The 17040-nt window shown below is 39.3% G+C and overlaps 1 protein-coding gene across 2 annotated transcripts in view; it reads right to left on the reverse strand.

Moving 5' to 3' along the window:
• Positions 1-17040, reverse strand: part of LOC133500846 (nuclear factor of activated T-cells, cytoplasmic 1-like) — a 65290-nt gene that overhangs the window by 30245 nt on the left and 18005 nt on the right. For both annotated transcript variants that reach the window (XM_061820030.1, XM_061820029.1), the window contains 4 exons: positions 16759-16931; positions 15930-16070; positions 6202-6257; positions 3187-3319 (listed from right to left, as the gene is read on the reverse strand). In XM_061820030.1, coding sequence (XP_061676014.1) covers positions 3187-3319; positions 6202-6257; positions 15930-16070; positions 16759-16931 — 503 coding nt within the window. The remainder of the gene's footprint in view (positions 1-3186; positions 3320-6201; positions 6258-15929; positions 16071-16758; positions 16932-17040) is intronic.

Consider the following 17040-nt stretch of genomic DNA (forward strand, 5'->3'; position numbering starts at 1 on the left):
TAGCTTGGGAGCCGCCGAACAGAGACACGTTTGTGCAGTCAGATCATCGCAAAATATCGCTCATCACAGATCAAGTGTGTCAATCATTCACACTTAGCTATGTTATGCAAGCGAAGAACTGCTAATTCATTTCTAATAGACATGTATTGAAAATCAAATATACAGCTTACCTTCGTGCAAACATATCTGTTCCGGTTGATGGATTCAGTTGATCATGCGGTCTTCCACAAAGTTTTATCCATCAAAGACATTTTTCGTACACGGTCTTCTGTTTTGGAAAGGGTACGAATTGAACTCCACCAACTAGCCTTTCAGGATACCTGTCGTCACTATGACAAAGTCCGTGACTACACCTCTTAACCATATCTATTGTTAAAGAACCCAAATACGCGATAAAACGCTAACAAAAGCTATACTGGACCATGCAACGTTGTCTGAGCGAACGGCGGGTGCAAAAAAGGGGCGTGGTTTATGCAGATATCTGGCCTCTGATTGGTCAGCGACGCGGATGACGCAATTTCGACGGAGGGGTCAATTGCAGGGCACATAGAGACAAACAACCGCACCAACAATCACACCTAGGGGTAATTTAGAGTGTCCAAGTAAGTACTGTATATTATTATTATTATTATTATTATTATTATTAATAATAATAATAATAATAATAATAATAATATATTCTATGTTATAAAAATCTCAGCAAAGCATTATTATTATTGATTCCATCTTACGTTTATCTTATGAAAGCTGTTTAAACAGTAATTCATTACTATGGTCAAGTGTTATTATAGTATTGTGTTCTGCGTACTGCATCTTTATCACAAACTCTGATGGAAAAATACAAAATTCACATGTTTGAAATGACTTAAAAGTGAATGAACATGAGCAAGGCCCATGACTAATGCGAGACTGGTCAAAATACGGCGAATCCATAGACGAGGTTTGTGACCTCAAATATAACATGTGTCACACAAAAATCAATCAAGAATAACAAGTCTCCACAACCGGAAAGGAAAATAAAGCTAGTTTCACTCGCATCTGTGCCGCAGAGGTGTTTGCTTCATACTTCCACTCTTTTAAACAAGTCTATTTTAAGGGTGGGTTTTGTCTTTTTATAGTTCAGCAGACACCAACCAGAGTGTGAAAGAAATGTTCTGTCAATAACGTCAGTGACCACATATGTGCTTGCAGGGGGACAGCAAGCAGGAAGAGTCGCTTTCATAAAGGAAGGCAAGAAAGTGTTGACAACATTGTACGTGTGTGCATGTGTGTGGGTGTCATCTCATGCCCATTTTATAGGACGTGTTTGCAGTGTTGGTTGTTTCCTTATTAGCTGACTCTCACCAAAACTGTACACCAAAAAGCTTAGACTTACATGATTTTCTTATTCTTTGTTGCTGAATTGAAAACATATTCAAAACAATGTGACTATTATGGGTATGGTAAAATGATGAGCTTAATGCAACCTTTATTGTGAATACTTTTACATTAAGATGGCGGAAACAATACCCTACATAGAGGAATGGTTTAGTTGAGTGGTTTTAAATAACTCGCCCATCTCAAACTACAGTGCTATCAAATTGCTTGTTGTTCACATGCTCCTTGGCTTTAGCACCAGAGAGCTAATTATGCTCTATTGACCCTGCCTGTGTGGTCTTCACTGAACTTGTGGTTGACTTGGCAGCAAAAGCGAGATCTTTTAATAAGACATATTTACGCTCAGGAAAATGATCCGGGCTGTATCAGAGGGACCGATAAGAATTGCTTTCTTGAGGCAGTACAGTATAGTATAAAATGAATATTGCCCCCGCCTATGTCCAGATTTGGTCAGTTTCCTACTTTTTTTTTTCCAGAAATCAATATTGGTCAGTCAACACAAGGGTCTTTTTTTTATTTTAATCAATAAATTATTGATCAATCAAGTGTTGAACAGGACTTACACTCGTTGACAATGTAAAGAGCTCACCAAATGTTTATTTTCCATGTGGTTTCCTGAAAAGTGATAGTTTTGGAGATTTGGGTATTCTGGCCAATGCCAGTGATATACTAAATATGGCCAGAGTTTGTCTGCCCTGAACTGGTCAAATAACCCTGAATGCACTTATAAATCAAAGCAATCAGGGATCTCCAAATAGGGCTCTCTTCTGCATTTCTCTTAGAGCCTTGTCCAAAATGTGTCTTATCTTCTGTGGACATAAATACATCTGCTGATAATTCTAGACAACACGTCTTATTAAGAGCTGGATACAGTACTTCTAACACACTGCATGATACCCTAGCAACACTAGACCCATTAAATGCTGATCAATGAAGACATCTTGCTGTCAAACACTGAGTTGTATCGACAATCTAGTTGAATGAATTCAATGGAAGACACCATCCATTTTGTTCTGTTATCCTATTCAGGGTTATGGGGTGATCTGGTGTGAGCCGAACCCAGCTGACTTTAAGTAAGAGGTGGTGTACACCCTGGACCGGTTGATAGTCAATCACAAGGCCTGAACCAAGATTTAAAGATTCACACTCCAAGACAGACTTGTTAGCCACATTTAGTCGTCTGAAAAATTTAGATTCAGATACACTCATAAAAGTGGGAAATTCTAGTTGTTGTTTTTTTTTAACACAAGACCAAGTTCTGCTTTGTAACAATGTAACAGTGCAGTCTGATATTTCAATTGTGTATATTGGTCATGCATGACTTGCACAGTAATTTACAAGCATCTACAGTACTCTCTCACAAATACATTCTTTAAATTTCAATCTGAGTGCCATCTATGAACACCGGCATGAGTATCCCTGACTTTTCAGGTTACTACACGAATGATTGAGTAAAGCACTGCATGTGTGAATGCATATGTGGAAATGTATACATCTCTGTGCAGTGGTGGGTGTGTGGGTTAGCCAGGCAGGCATTCTATGTGATGTGGGGGTGCGAGAGTTTGGTCGCTGGGGGGACTGACTTGTCTACATTAACACTGCTCCAAGGCTCTGTCACTCAGTAAGTACACCTCATCGCTGGGGAACGTGAACTCACTGTAGAATAAATACACCTCACACGCTCACAGCTTACCACGTGCTCCCAACAAAAAAACCCCAAAAAGACACACCAAAATGATGCTAATTGTGTTGGCATAGAAATATAAAACACTGGAGCACTGTAATGTGTATACTATTAAAGATAATTACCACTGGGAGGAAGATAGGTAAAGTTCTGGTATTGGCTCCTCTTCCTCTTGCCATTGCAAACATAGAAGTTCACCTGCAGCGGGTTAGATATTCTCTGGTTTCGATATGGTGGGATCTCAACAAAAAGGGAATTCTGAAATAGAAACAATGTTTTTACATCTTTGAGACAGAGAGTCAGACAAACATATAAATAGTTTTAATGAGTCCATTTGGATTGTTTAGAAGCAGCAGAGTCCATGAGGTTGGTCTAGTGCTCATGTTTGTGTCTGACGAAACCCAAGGGCTTAAGCTTTATCCCTGGACAGCATGAGCAACAAGAAATAGATTTGCTGTTTTTTTAATGTGCACATTACTAACATCACCCCAACTCTGCGAGTCTGGATGGATGTGAGTATTTTTCCACTTTCACTGTGACACAGAAACAAGGAGAAAAATGTGTTCATGAATTTGTGTCTAATTACTTGGCTGTCACTCTGGTTGGGATCTAACAGGACAAAAAAATCTGCTGTGGCAGAGAGCAGGTTTACATTCACCATAGCTGTGAACAAAAATGGTGGGTGGGTCTGGGGTCTGCCGTCCAGATGATTACAAGGAAAATATGCGGTGGTTGAGTGAGTGAAAAAGTCTTTGTGTGTGTGTGTGTGTGTGTGTGTGTGTGTCTGTGTGTGTGTGTGGTGTGTGTGTGTGTGTGTGTGTGTGTGTGTGTGTGTGAATTTGCTAGCCTAGCCCTCACCTTCTCTCACAGTGAAAGTTAGCAATCTTCCAACGGCAATAAAAGTAAATGCAGGTCGGCAGTCTGGAGTGCATTAAGGCAGTCTTGTGACATAAGAAAAGAATTCCATTGCTCTCCTGCTTTCACTTCCTACTGTGGTATTTTCATTTCATCAGCCTTAGGTCTCAAAACTACTGCTCTTCATATTTTATTTTATTTTTTTTTGTAGTTGGGATTTCAGCCATTTGTATCAGCCAAGTATCATAGTCCACAGTACTCACTTTCCTGATGCAACTAATTTAATTGAAAAAGAACATTAAGTTGCTATTTTTAAGTGTCCATACTTGATCTCTGACTTGGCGGTTACAGTGAAGAAATTAAGTATTTGAACACCCTGCTATATTGCAAGTTCTGCCTCTTAGAAATCATGGAGGGGTCTGAAATTCTCATCGTAGGTGCATGTCCACTGTGAGAGAGATAATCTAAAAAGAAAAATCCAGCAATCACAATGTATGATTTTTTTAACAATTTATTCGTGTGATACGGCTGTAAATAAGTACATATATATATTATGTATAAACTTATAACATGGCCAAGATCAAAGGGCTATGGAGAAATTGCCAAGCAGCTAAGGGAAAAAGGTCCACTGTTGGAGCAATCATTAGAAAATGGAAGAAGCTAAACATGACGGTCAATCTCAATCGGAGTGGAGCCCCAGGCAAGATATCACCTCGTGGGGTCTCAATGATCCTTAGAAAGGTGAGGAATCAGCCCAGAACTACGCGACAGGACTTGGCCAATGACCTGAAAAGAGCTGGGACCACCGTTTCCGAGGTGATTGTTGGTAATACACTAAGATGTCATGGTTTGAAATCATGCGTTGCACGGAAGGTTCCCCTGCTTCAACCAGCACATGTCAAGGCCCATCCTAATTTTACTAAAGACCATTTGGATGATACAGAGGAGTCATGGAAAAAAGTTTTGTAGTCAGGTGAGACCAAAATGGAACTTTTTGGTCATAATTCCACTAACTGTGTTTGGAGGAAGACGAATGATGAGTTCCATCCAAGAACACCATCCCTCCTGTGAAGCATGGAGGTGGTAGCATCATGTGTTGGGGGTGTTTTTCTGCACATGGGACAGGACGATTGCACTGTAGTATAGAGAGGATGTCCGCGGCCATGTAGTGTGAGATTTTGGGGAACAACCTCTTTCCCTCAGTCAGCGCATTGAAGATTGGTCGTGGCTGGGTTTTTCAACATGACAATGACCCGAAGCACACAACCAGGAAAACCAAGGAGTTGCTCCGTAAGAAGCATATCAAGGTTCTGGCGTGCCCTAGCCAGTCTCCAGACCTAAACCCAGTAGAAACTCTTTGGAGGAAGCTGAAACTCTGTGCTTCTCAGGGACAGACCAGAAACCTGTCTGATCTAGAGAAGATCTGTGTGGAGCAGTGGGCCAAAATCCCTCCTGCAGTGTGAGCAAACCTAGTGAACAACTACAGGAAACCTTTGACCTCTGTAATTGCAAAGAAAGTCTACTGTGCCAAATACTAGCATTGGTTTTCTCAGGTGTTCCAATACTTATTTGTAGCTGTATCATACAAATAAATCATTAAAAAATCATACATTGTGATTTCTGGATTTTTGTTTTTAGATTATCTCTCTCACAGTGGACATGCACCTACAATGAAAATTTCAGACCTCTCCATGATTTCTAAGTGGGAGAACTTGCAATATAGCAGGGTGTTCAAATACTCATTTTCTTCACTGTATGTTAATTGACTCCTGCAACTTTCTATGGCCTCGTAAGCAATCAAACTTCCTTCTCTGTGATTCTCTTTTGCACCATTTTATTTTACTAAACAAAAGCAGTATAATATGCTGGTTTACTTTTTACTAAAATGAAAAGCAGCAAGTCAAAGTGGTGTCATTACATCTTTCCTCCACAGCCCCAGCACAGATGAACGAATTTATCACAAAGGAACCTTTCACTGTGAAGTAAACGTCTGGTTATGTTGGGAGGGTCAAGGTGTGTGTTTGTGCATGTGTGCATGTGCTTGGTTATGTTATCATTGTGAAAGTTTGTGAATTATAGATGCGCAAGCAACACGGTTGCTTGTGTTTACCATGCATTTGAGCAGAGAATGAAAATTCCGTTCAGGATTGCATGGGCTAATCATCAGTGTCTATGAAGCAATGCCTTAGCAAAGGTTACATCATGAAGCGGGACAGATGAGAAGGAGACAGTGAGTATCCGTGGAGGATATGGAGAAGGAAGAGTCAAATCAAGGGTGCACTTACAGATTTGACAGAGTCTTTGTCAACCTTGGCTTCCGTCTCCCACAGGTGATGACCATCTACATAACAGAAATTAACATCATCAGCTTATTATTTAAAGCAGGTTGGACGTTGTCAATAATGTCTTGACATGTTTGCAATTGTATACAGTATAAATCCACATTATATACTGTACATTGCTAAAGAAAATATGTGTGATTTTATATCATGGATGGTAATTAAGGAATCAATTTATTAATTGGAGGTTTTCACAGAATGTGTCTAGGAGCAAGTTTTCAGAATTTTGCTGGATTTTGATGTTTGTCTGTTTGTCTGCTGGGCAAATTACACGTTAGATCTCCAAAAGGGATTACATTTAGGAACTGTTCATCCATCTATCCATCAGTCTATTATCCTCACTATTCCAGCTGACTATCTTTTCTGTGTTGAAGAGTTTTTTTTCCCTTCCTGACATTCATGTCTACTGAAGCTCGGCACACATTCTGTAGACTTTCAGCCGTAATTTCATGCCACGCCTAAGTAACAACTGCTCAATGCTCTGCATAAACTATTAGGAGTGACCGCATTGCCATTTGGGTTTTTTTTCTTTTACATGAGCAAATGATTCATTAGGACAGACAGAATTCCAAGAAGGCAGAGACCAGCATTTGTACCACAGCAAATGCAGCTTGGATGAGCAATGTGGTAGTGCTATTATACTTTATTAGACGACATTGTAGGTGTGACTTCCAGTCTTAAAGCAATATAATAGTTCCTGCTGCTGTTCTGAGGCGTGCCCCATTTGACCACCCTTGGAAAATAAATAAACAAATAAATACATAAATAAATAAAATACTGTTAATACTGCTCTTCACATTACCTGGGGAGTAAAAAAAATAATGATCATGATTTAATTATTATAGTCAATTGTAGAAGTGGGGTCAAAAACGATTCCACAATGGCTACAGTGTATATTAAATCTCTGTCAGACAATAATATCATGTCTTAACATAATGTCTTAATTCACACAAAGGCCTTCTGAAAAGAGGCGAGGTTTCATTTGAAAGAAAGTGCAAATGGATTATTGCACACTGTCCTCATGGTTCTGATATGAGTGACAGAGAGAGAGAGTCATTTGATAAGATGACTATAAGGGCCATGTACCAATGATCAGTAGGAGGTCAATTAATCTTACAACAAAGTAAGAAACTCAAGATGAATTGGGTAAACAAATAAGAAACTTTTTTTTTTTCTTGGGCCATCAGGATTTGTGAAGGTTAGTCCAGGAAAGGAAAAGCAATTGAAAATGATAAACCATCCTTAGGTTACAGACAGGGGAAGCTAAAAGTGTATTTGTTCAGCCTTAGTTATGGGTTCCACTCCGAGAGGGAACTCTGGTTAAATGTTTTCCTCCATACTTCTGTCTTTTTCCCAACATGTTTTATGAGTTACAATAATTATTAGATAATTACTTAAAGACTGACCTTGTCGGAGGCCAGAAATGACGGTTTTTGCGACTCAAGGGTGCTGTTTGACTGATAACCACATCAATTTCCACTCACCTGTTTTCCCCCACCACGTCAGCAAAATATTTCTGTTACTGAGAAAGCTTCTTCGCGCAGGCTTCACCCACGCATGATGCAGCCACAACATCATTGTTTGCGCTACCTTCCAATTGTAAATATGTGAGACAGATCCATAAGTTACCTTTGTTTCAGTCATATCTCAATTTTGGCTACAATTCAGCCCTAATTAAGCAGAGAAATGAACTAACTCATGATTCAATGTAAAAATGCATCGCCTATGACTTGCTTCAAGGCGTGAAAGAGCTTGACAAATGCAAGACAGACAGCCAGTCATCATAGTCCACATGTAGGGATTTGCTTCGTTGTAATGGCACTTATACAGTCCTTTTCAAAAAGATCTAATTATTATCTGTTTGTTTCATGTACCCAAAGAGAAATTCAGATGATACGTTAAAAAAACGGAAGACGGGGCCATTGTCACAGTAAAATCTCAACTGAAGTTGGAGCTGCATAGGTTCACTCTCAGGCGGAAAACCCCTCTATCCAAATTTGGGGCTAGGTTGTCTCAGATGCACAGATTATTCTGATCCAATGTTATGAGCCAAATCAGTCGATAAAGTCCTAAATTATCGAGCCAAATTTAACTGACGATGTAATCTTGATGAACCAATATACTGTAGGAGATCTTCATATTGTTAATATGTAGCTCTCCATTATAGCTGTCCATTCCTATAAGAACAGCCTTAATCCACGGCACTTAAAAAAAAGTTATTCACAAAGACAATTTAGAAAAAAGAAATATGTAACATGGGCATAGTAACTCAAAATGGAAAGGGGGTTGTTGCGTACAAATTCTTTTCATCTATGATCTGAAGCAAGGGTAGTGGCTGGCCTTATCCTAATACAGTGCCAAAACTGGGTTCCAAGAGAATTCAAGGCCACCTTGTCTGAAGGCAGTCCAGTACAATACACGAAGCAATATGTCTGATGTTTAGACTCAGCCCAGGTACCCAGACTCAACAAAGTTCAGTTTGAATAAAATCTAACAGTGCCAATCAGCATCTGAGTTCCATTAAAAGGTGTGACACACAATTTACTTTGGTTTTGGATTTGGCAAAAAGTATTTGACAGGTTTTGGTGTGGACCTCAGTCTCTTGCAGATAATACTAGCGCTAGGAATCCTCTGAGCTTGGACTGTGAGCTCCAGCAGCCTGAACCACACGTGGATAAGAGCAGACTTTAGTCTGCTGTGGCCAGCCTGTGTGAGGCTGCTGAACTCTGGGCAATGCTCCAGTCTAACCAGATGTAAAAACTATCCAGCTCACAAGGGAATTCCCTTTGACTACCCCCACCCCCATCTGAGTCAGAGTGTAGGATTACCCCATCTCTCTATCTCGCCTCTGTGGCTATCTGTTTTACCTGCTGTTAACAATCATTTCATCCAGGAAAAGCAGGGCAAGCCAGAACACACATTGCATGAGGTGTGCAAGGTATTCCTTCATATTTCAGCATTTAACAGAATTTAAACGCTCCACCTTTCATAGGTCTGCATCATGTACTGTATGGGTGAGGAACTGATGATGGCAGAATTATAGCTTCATTAGCATTTGTATTGTCATTTGAAATTGACTTTTTGCATAAAGTTTCTATTGCAAGACAAATAAATCATCTATTAATCTATTTCCTATAATGCCTGTCCTGCTTAGGATCATGGCAGGAATTGAAACCTACCGAAAAGATTAAATTCAGTTCAATTAAATTTTTGTCTAGAGTACTGAGCGCCAAACCATAACAGAAGTTCTCTCTGATCACTTTGCTCATGGCGCTGGTCTAGAACCCCACTCTTCACTTATTAAAAGACCAGGTGACCCACAAATGAGAAAGTACTTGGTGACGGAGAGAAAAAAATCTTGCTTCTAAAGAGGAAACCTTGAGGCCTTGAGGCAAAGGGCGAATTCTAAACTTCAGTCAATCGCAGGACACTGTGAATGAGGAAATGAGATGGGATTAATGTCATCATGCATGGATCTCAGCTATGTCGCACACAAAATTGTTGATGACGAATAAATCATTTGGCTGCGATGGTGTATTGATGTGTAGAAACTGTGTAGACACTCGATTTGTATGTTTTATCATGAGTTTTTACGAATTAGCCCTCAAATAGAATTAATAAAGAAGTCACTGAACGGACAAATCTAAACTCATACAAACTCAGTCATTTAATATTTCACAAGTGAACACACACAATCAGGTAACGGCTTCACTGTCAAGTTTCTGCGCTATAATCAATTGCAAGATTTCTGAGGAATCCCTATGAAATTCTTCCTTCCTTCTTCCTCACTCTTCCCTTCGATATTTCTCTCTTTTCTACAGGGACTCCCTTGAAGGTGGCTTATTGAGAAGACTTCTTCCACAATGAGCAGAAAAAAAGCAAATTATGGTATTGGTGCAGTTTGCACCAGTTATCCTGTTTCTCAAACAATTGAAAAGAAAGCATCATTATTTTTCATGACAGATTCACTTCTCCCACAGTGACATCAGTGAGTATATATTGAATGTCTCCCTGGTTGAAAAATCAAAACAACTACAGTGGAAGTGGGAATGTGTTTGATTGACAGAATACCAAGATAATGTTCTAACAAGTAAAAAAAGTACATTGTTATTTTGAGCATTAACTTTTGTACTCTCCATTATTTACGAAAGACAGCCATTTTCTTCTCTACGGCTTCACCGGCAGTATCTCCACACAACTAATGGTAATGTTATTGCATCAGAAGGGGTATGCCAGTTCAAAAACTGCAATACTTTGACAAGTATATTTTATTTACTTTTCAAGATTTCCTGAGAAACAATTTTTCTTGTCTATTTGCGACTGATGATTCAAATTCAAATCTAAAATACAGGAAAATTGTATAAGTGACCCACAATGGTCTAGTCATGATTGAAGTTTGATTTTCCATTAACTTTAATAGATGAAATTTAATAAATTCCGTTAAAGAGATAAGTTAGCTTTCATTATTATTATATCACAGAAAGGAAGACAAGCAAATAAAACAACTGCGTTAGCAAGTCCATGAGCAGGCTTCATGGACTGTTCAGTTGATGAAAGACACCCAATCTTGGATGATGTGTTGCTGTTGTTTACTTACATGGGGTCACTCAAACATCTTCTTTTGTAATTTCTTTGCAAAATGTCTACAAAAATTAAGCAGCTGTTCTGACCCAAAATGGTCCAAAGTGATGACTTTTTGCCACAAAGGTAAGGAATTTGATTAATGTGCAAAGAGCATCGATAACCAAGTGTTCCATCATGTGTGGAAGCACGTCTGTGACTAATAATTATTGAGTGCATGTAGTTGTGAACTTTTTAAAGAAAACAAAACCCAGTTATAGAAAAAAAACCTGGAATATGAAGTAATTATCATCATATATGTTTTACTTTTTCATTAGCCTACTCGAATAATCATTCTAAAACGATCTAAATTAGGTCAAACTTTATGAAACTGTCGGATTCTGTTGTGCTGTCAAAAAAACTTTGTAGGTGTATATTTGAGAAATAAATACTTTTCCATAATCATAATTATACACAAGTACAGTTGTTTTCAGTCAGACCTAAATAGGTGCCATGTGGGGAGCACATAGGCAAGAACGTTGTTATCTTTTCTTTAAAGAGAGAAAAAAAACCACATTCTTTTCATAGCTTGAAACTGATTAAAACACAACCAAATAAAATAAATATTGAAAATGAACTCATAAAAAACTAGCATTGAGTTGCCACAAAATCATTTCAGAAAAACAATTGCAACTTTCGTAGACAATCTCTGAAATCAGACAATATCTCTAACCCTCACAGACTTAAGCACTTGTCGACAGGTACTGCATTTTGGCCCAGCCCTCATGAGCAAACAACCATACTCTAGCTGTTTGAAGTACACTTTTTGTAAACAAGGTTTGGGCTGTTTGCACATACATTCATGAGCATTTAAATTGCTTGAAATTGATGAGACTGGAATTGGGCAAAATGCATATTGCCGAGCCACAAATCCTGAGGGAAAAATTGGTTTGGACAAATGAGACATAGAGTAACTCGAGTTTTTTTGGCAAGTCTATGTTTACACACGCACACACACACACACACACACACACACACACACACACACACACACACACACACACACACACACGCACGCACCCCCCCCACACACACACACGCACGCACACCCACACACACACCCACACACATACACAAAGAAGAACACTGTACCTACTCAAATATGAAGGATGCCCAGTGGGGTTGCTTTTCTGCCTTTGGCACAGGGTGTCATGAATCTGTGCAGGGTAGAATCAAATCTCCATACTATAAAGGCATTCAGAAGCGAAATGTGGTGCCCAGAATCAGAAAATCTAGTCTGAGTCAGACGTCATTGTTCCTCCAACAGGATAACCCCCAAACACACACACACACACACACACCACACACACACACACACACAACACACACACACACACACACACTCACCGGCAAAAATAAAAATAAAACAATCCAAAACAGCTAAATCCTAAACAAACTCAACAGAGTACACATCAGAGTCATTGGTGGCATTTTCTGAACCCTCATGTAAATCATATTGAACATCTGTGGAAGGGACTGAAACAAGCAGTTGGGGCAGTTTGCCAACGTGGAAATGGCCAGAATATGTGAAGACATCTCATTGGGAATCCTTTTATTGGAGCGATTGCTTGTGCAAATGTTTATGCAACAAAATATAAACTGTAAGGCTACCATGATTTTTCATCAATTGTATTTCTTCACAACGTATTGCTTATGACATTCTTTTTTCATTAAAGGAAGGAACCCAACAATTTTGTCCACGTGTGTGTACTATATGTGAAAATGTGTTTGTAATGGGCTTTTGACTTGGGAGACCCTGGAAGTGGTGGGTCATAAAAGTTTACATAAACGCAGACTAAGTACTAGTCAGGGAACCTCACTTGACTGCCGAACACCACAAGGCTGGAAACAATACGAGTGAAATCGGCAAGCAAGGGGGCAGGAATCCGAGCAGTGCAGAACTCCAAACCTGTTAATGTCTTTACCCGATATTAAGGACAGGGGTAAGAAAAATATGACGATGAAGTGCAGGCTTGTTTGTGAAAAGAGAGACAGAAAGGAAACAGTACAGCAAGAGAGGAAGAGAAATTGCGGTTGAAGGAAGGAAAATACATCGTGCACGAGGTCATACATCTCATATGGCACGAGGGGGGTTAGACAAAGGTGCTTAGGGAGAACCCCCTTCGTGGTGACGGCAGAAAAAAGGAAGCGCCCCATTTAACCAACTGCATCGACTTCCTCTTCCTTCACCTTTTTGTCACCCTTTTAGATGCTTAATAATTTTAACAGTATTTTAAACTGGAAGCTGTTAACTACTGGGAAGAGAATATTATCACAGTTTTTAGCTGTCGTTAGGAAATGACTAGTCTGTGAAACAAAAACTGTTTTTCCCCTCGACTGCTTCCATATTTTATTTTTAGAGAGCTGTTTTGAAAGTCATTAAAAGAGGAACCGAAGCTTTTTAACTTGACGACACCCTTCATCGAGGTGGCCAATGGGGAAATAATGATTCAATCAGGCGTGAAACGTTAACTAAAAATTCCAATTCCTTTCCCATTCTTCAGAATATACAAAGTGACAATATCCTATCAGAGTGCTTCACAAAATGACAATTCCAAATTTGATGGGTTGCTTTGTTTTGTTGAGCGGTTTCTTATTTTACCTTAAAGACAAGAATAACAATGTGCACTGAATCAGTACTGTGAGTTGAAATTATTTTTTAATTATTTATTTGTAACTCGTTTTCCCCACTGAAGTAAAAAAATAAAGTGAAATGACCTTCATGGGTAAAAATGTTATTGAAAGACATAAAGCTATCTTTAATTATCATTGGTAAATATTTTTTCATCAATAATAAGCCTTACAAATTATGAAATACAATACATTAAGACAATGAATGTAAAATATCCAAATATGGTGAATATTGAATATTCACTAGGTTTTTAAACCACAACACTTTCATGTTTAACTACAATAATACAGTGACGAAAATAAGTATTTAAACACCCTGCTATGTTGCAAGTTGTCCCACTTCGAAATCATGAAGGGGTCTGAAATTTTCACCCTAGGTGCATCACCACTGTGAGAGAGATAATCTAAAAACTAAAATCCAGAAATCACAATGTATGCTTTTTTAACAATTTATTTGTGTGATACAGCTGCTAATAAGTATTTGAACACCTGAGAAAACCAAGGTTAATATTTGGTAAAGTAGTCTTTGTTTAAAATTCCAGAGGTCAAATGTTTTTTGGAGTTGTTCACCAGGTTTGCACACACTGCAGGAGGGATATTGGCCCACTCCTCCACACAGATCTTCTCAGAGAGGTTTCTGGGCTGTCGCTGAGAAACACGAAGTTTCAGCTCCCTCCAAAGATTTTCTATTGGGTTTCGGTCTGGAGACTTTCGAGGCCATGCCAGAACCTAGATATGCTTTTCATAGAGCCACTCCTTGGTTTTCCTAGCTGTGTGCTTCGGGTCATTGTCATGTTGAAAGACCCAGCCACGACCCATCTTCAATACTCTGACTGAGGGAAAGAGGTTGTTCCCCAAAATCTCACAATACAGTACATGGCTGCAGTCATCCTCTCCTTAACAGTCGTCCTGTCCCATGTGCAGAAAAACACCCCCAAAGCATGATGCTACCACCCCCATGCTTCACAGTAGGGATGGTGTTCTTGGGATGGAACTCATCATTCGTCATCCTCCAAACACAGTTAATGGAATTTTCATCTGACTACAAAACTTTATCCCATGACTCCTCTGTATCATCCACATGGTCATTGGCAAATTTAAGATGGGCCTTGACATGTGCTGGTTTAAGCAGGGGAACCTTCCGTGCCATGCATGATTTCAAACCATGACGTCTTAGTGTATTACCAACAGTCACCTTGGAAACGGTGGTCCCCGCTCTTTTCAGGTCATTGACCAAGTCCTGTTGTGTAGTCCTGGTCTGATTCCTCACCTTTCTAAGGATCAGTGAGACCCCCCGAGCTGATATCTTGCATGGGGCTCCACTTTGATTGAGATTGACCATCATGTTTAGCTTCTTCCATTTTCTAATGATTGCTCCAACAGTGGATCTTTTTCCCTCAGCTGCTTGGCAATTTCTCTGTAGCCCTTTCCAGCCGTGTGGAGTTGTACAATTTCGTCTCTGGTCTCTTTGAACAACTCTCTGGTCTTGGTCATGTTACAAGTTTAAATCTTACTGATTGTATGGGGTGGACACGTGTCTTTATGCAGCTTATGACCTCACACAGGTGCATCTGATTCAGGATAACACATGAAGTGGAAGTGGACTTTTAAAGGCGGACTCACAGGTGTTTGAGGGTCAGAATTTTAGCGGACTGACAAGTGTTCAAATACTTATTTGCAGCTGTATCACACAAATAAATCATTAAAAAATCATACATTGTGATTTCTGGATTTTTCTTTTTTTGATTATCTCTCTCACAGTGGAGATGCACCTATGATGAAAATTTCAGACCCCTCCATGTTTTCTAAGTGGGAGAAGTTGAAATATAACAGGGTGTTCAAATACTTATTTTCTTCACTGTAAAAATTTTTCATTTGTGTTTGTGTCAACAATTTTCTGGAGGTGCTCCTTTAGTCGTGTGCCCAATTAATGTGGGTGACTTTTGTTTTATTTTCATTTATTTTCTTCCCACACAAAGAAGGAAATGTTTTTGGTTAAAATTAACGAATTGCATCTTTGGGATGACTCACTGCAAAGCCGTCAGGAGTGAACTGAGGTTTGGAAGGAAGCAGGTGAAAACAAGTGAAAAGGGTCAAACGTCCCAAATCATGGCAAAAGACAGACTGAGACAAAGCGAGTCCGTGAACATGGTGTGATTGTGATTCATTCCTTCAACTCGTGGCGAGTGCCAGTGAAGCGACTATGGAAACTTCAGCAAATGTAAATATCTTTGGTTAAAAATATAGTTGCCTAATGCGCACCACATGTGGCTTAATGGCAAGTCCTGCTGTATTTTGATGGGTGGAACTGAATGTGCAAGCATGGTGAATGGAGAGGCAACGGGGCACGTTTAAAAGAGATATTAATCCAGGGAGATTGAAAATGGAAGTTTGGTCGATAAATACAGGTCACTGCGACTCACCCTGAGCCTTCTCCACGAACACCACTTTTGAGTCAGGGAGGAAATTGAGACCACTCAGGACCATCATTTTGCCTCCAGTTGCAGGGTACCTGTCCATACTCTGCTTTTCCACCAAGGGAAGTTCCTGTGCTGACCGTTGTGCTGTGGGTGGGAAATAGCCACATGTTTAATAAAACTCTTGAAAACACATTTCAGCATAAAAAAAAACATTTTAAACAAATGGCGTCAATATAATTTATTATTTAACATGTTCACATTCATTGGGTTACAAACCCATATTTTTTTAATTGTCTATGCTTATTTTAATTTAGTTCAGACAATTTTCACTAGCAAGATGAGGTCATGTTATTTTGCTAAATTGATTTAAAAAAAATCTGATTTTCTTACTAAATTGATTATTTTTCTCATTTGACATCCCAATAACATGCGTTAATTGGAGACTCCAAATTGTCCTTGGGAGTCATCCTGCCCAAAGATAGCTGGATTAAGCTCCAGCACTCTCATGACCCTTTTGGGGACACAGTAAATTCCTCGGAAAAAGGATGGATTTTTTTTTTAAGACGAAAACCATAAGAACCCCTGATATAAAGCGAAAATACCATTAAACATGTTTCTCATCACGAGATACAAATTGAGATATCTAACATATGTCTGGCATTCTGAATGATATATCTATTACCGTGGCGAATTGCTTTGATGACTGGAAATTTATTGTTGGCAGATGCTCTTACAAATAGATGTTAGGGTTAGGGTAACCCTAACTGTTTGATGCCGCCTCTCAATTAAGTGCAAATTCCAAGAGAAAGGCTATTAGGAGATCAATACTTACAACACTCAATGGGGTTCGAGCAGGCTTGTAAGGACACGGTCCTGCCATTGGGCTGGTTGATGTGTACTCGGAACACCAACCTCACTCGGGTGTTTTTACGTCCAATGTCTGTTTCCCCTTTGCGCAGCTCAATGTCTGAGTTGCGCAGCTTTAGGATGCCCGCACAATCAATTCTGGTACAAAAAAAGAAACAAAAAAACATACAGTGGTATTATTTAGCACCATTTAAAATAACACAGACTTAATTGTCTTCTTGCAAAATAACTCTAAGAAAGCAACATG

The sequence above is a fragment of the Syngnathoides biaculeatus genome, chromosome 5 (genome assembly GCF_019802595.1).
Source record: "Syngnathoides biaculeatus isolate LvHL_M chromosome 5, ASM1980259v1, whole genome shotgun sequence".
Classification (NCBI taxonomy): Eukaryota; Metazoa; Chordata; class Actinopteri; order Syngnathiformes; family Syngnathidae; genus Syngnathoides; species Syngnathoides biaculeatus.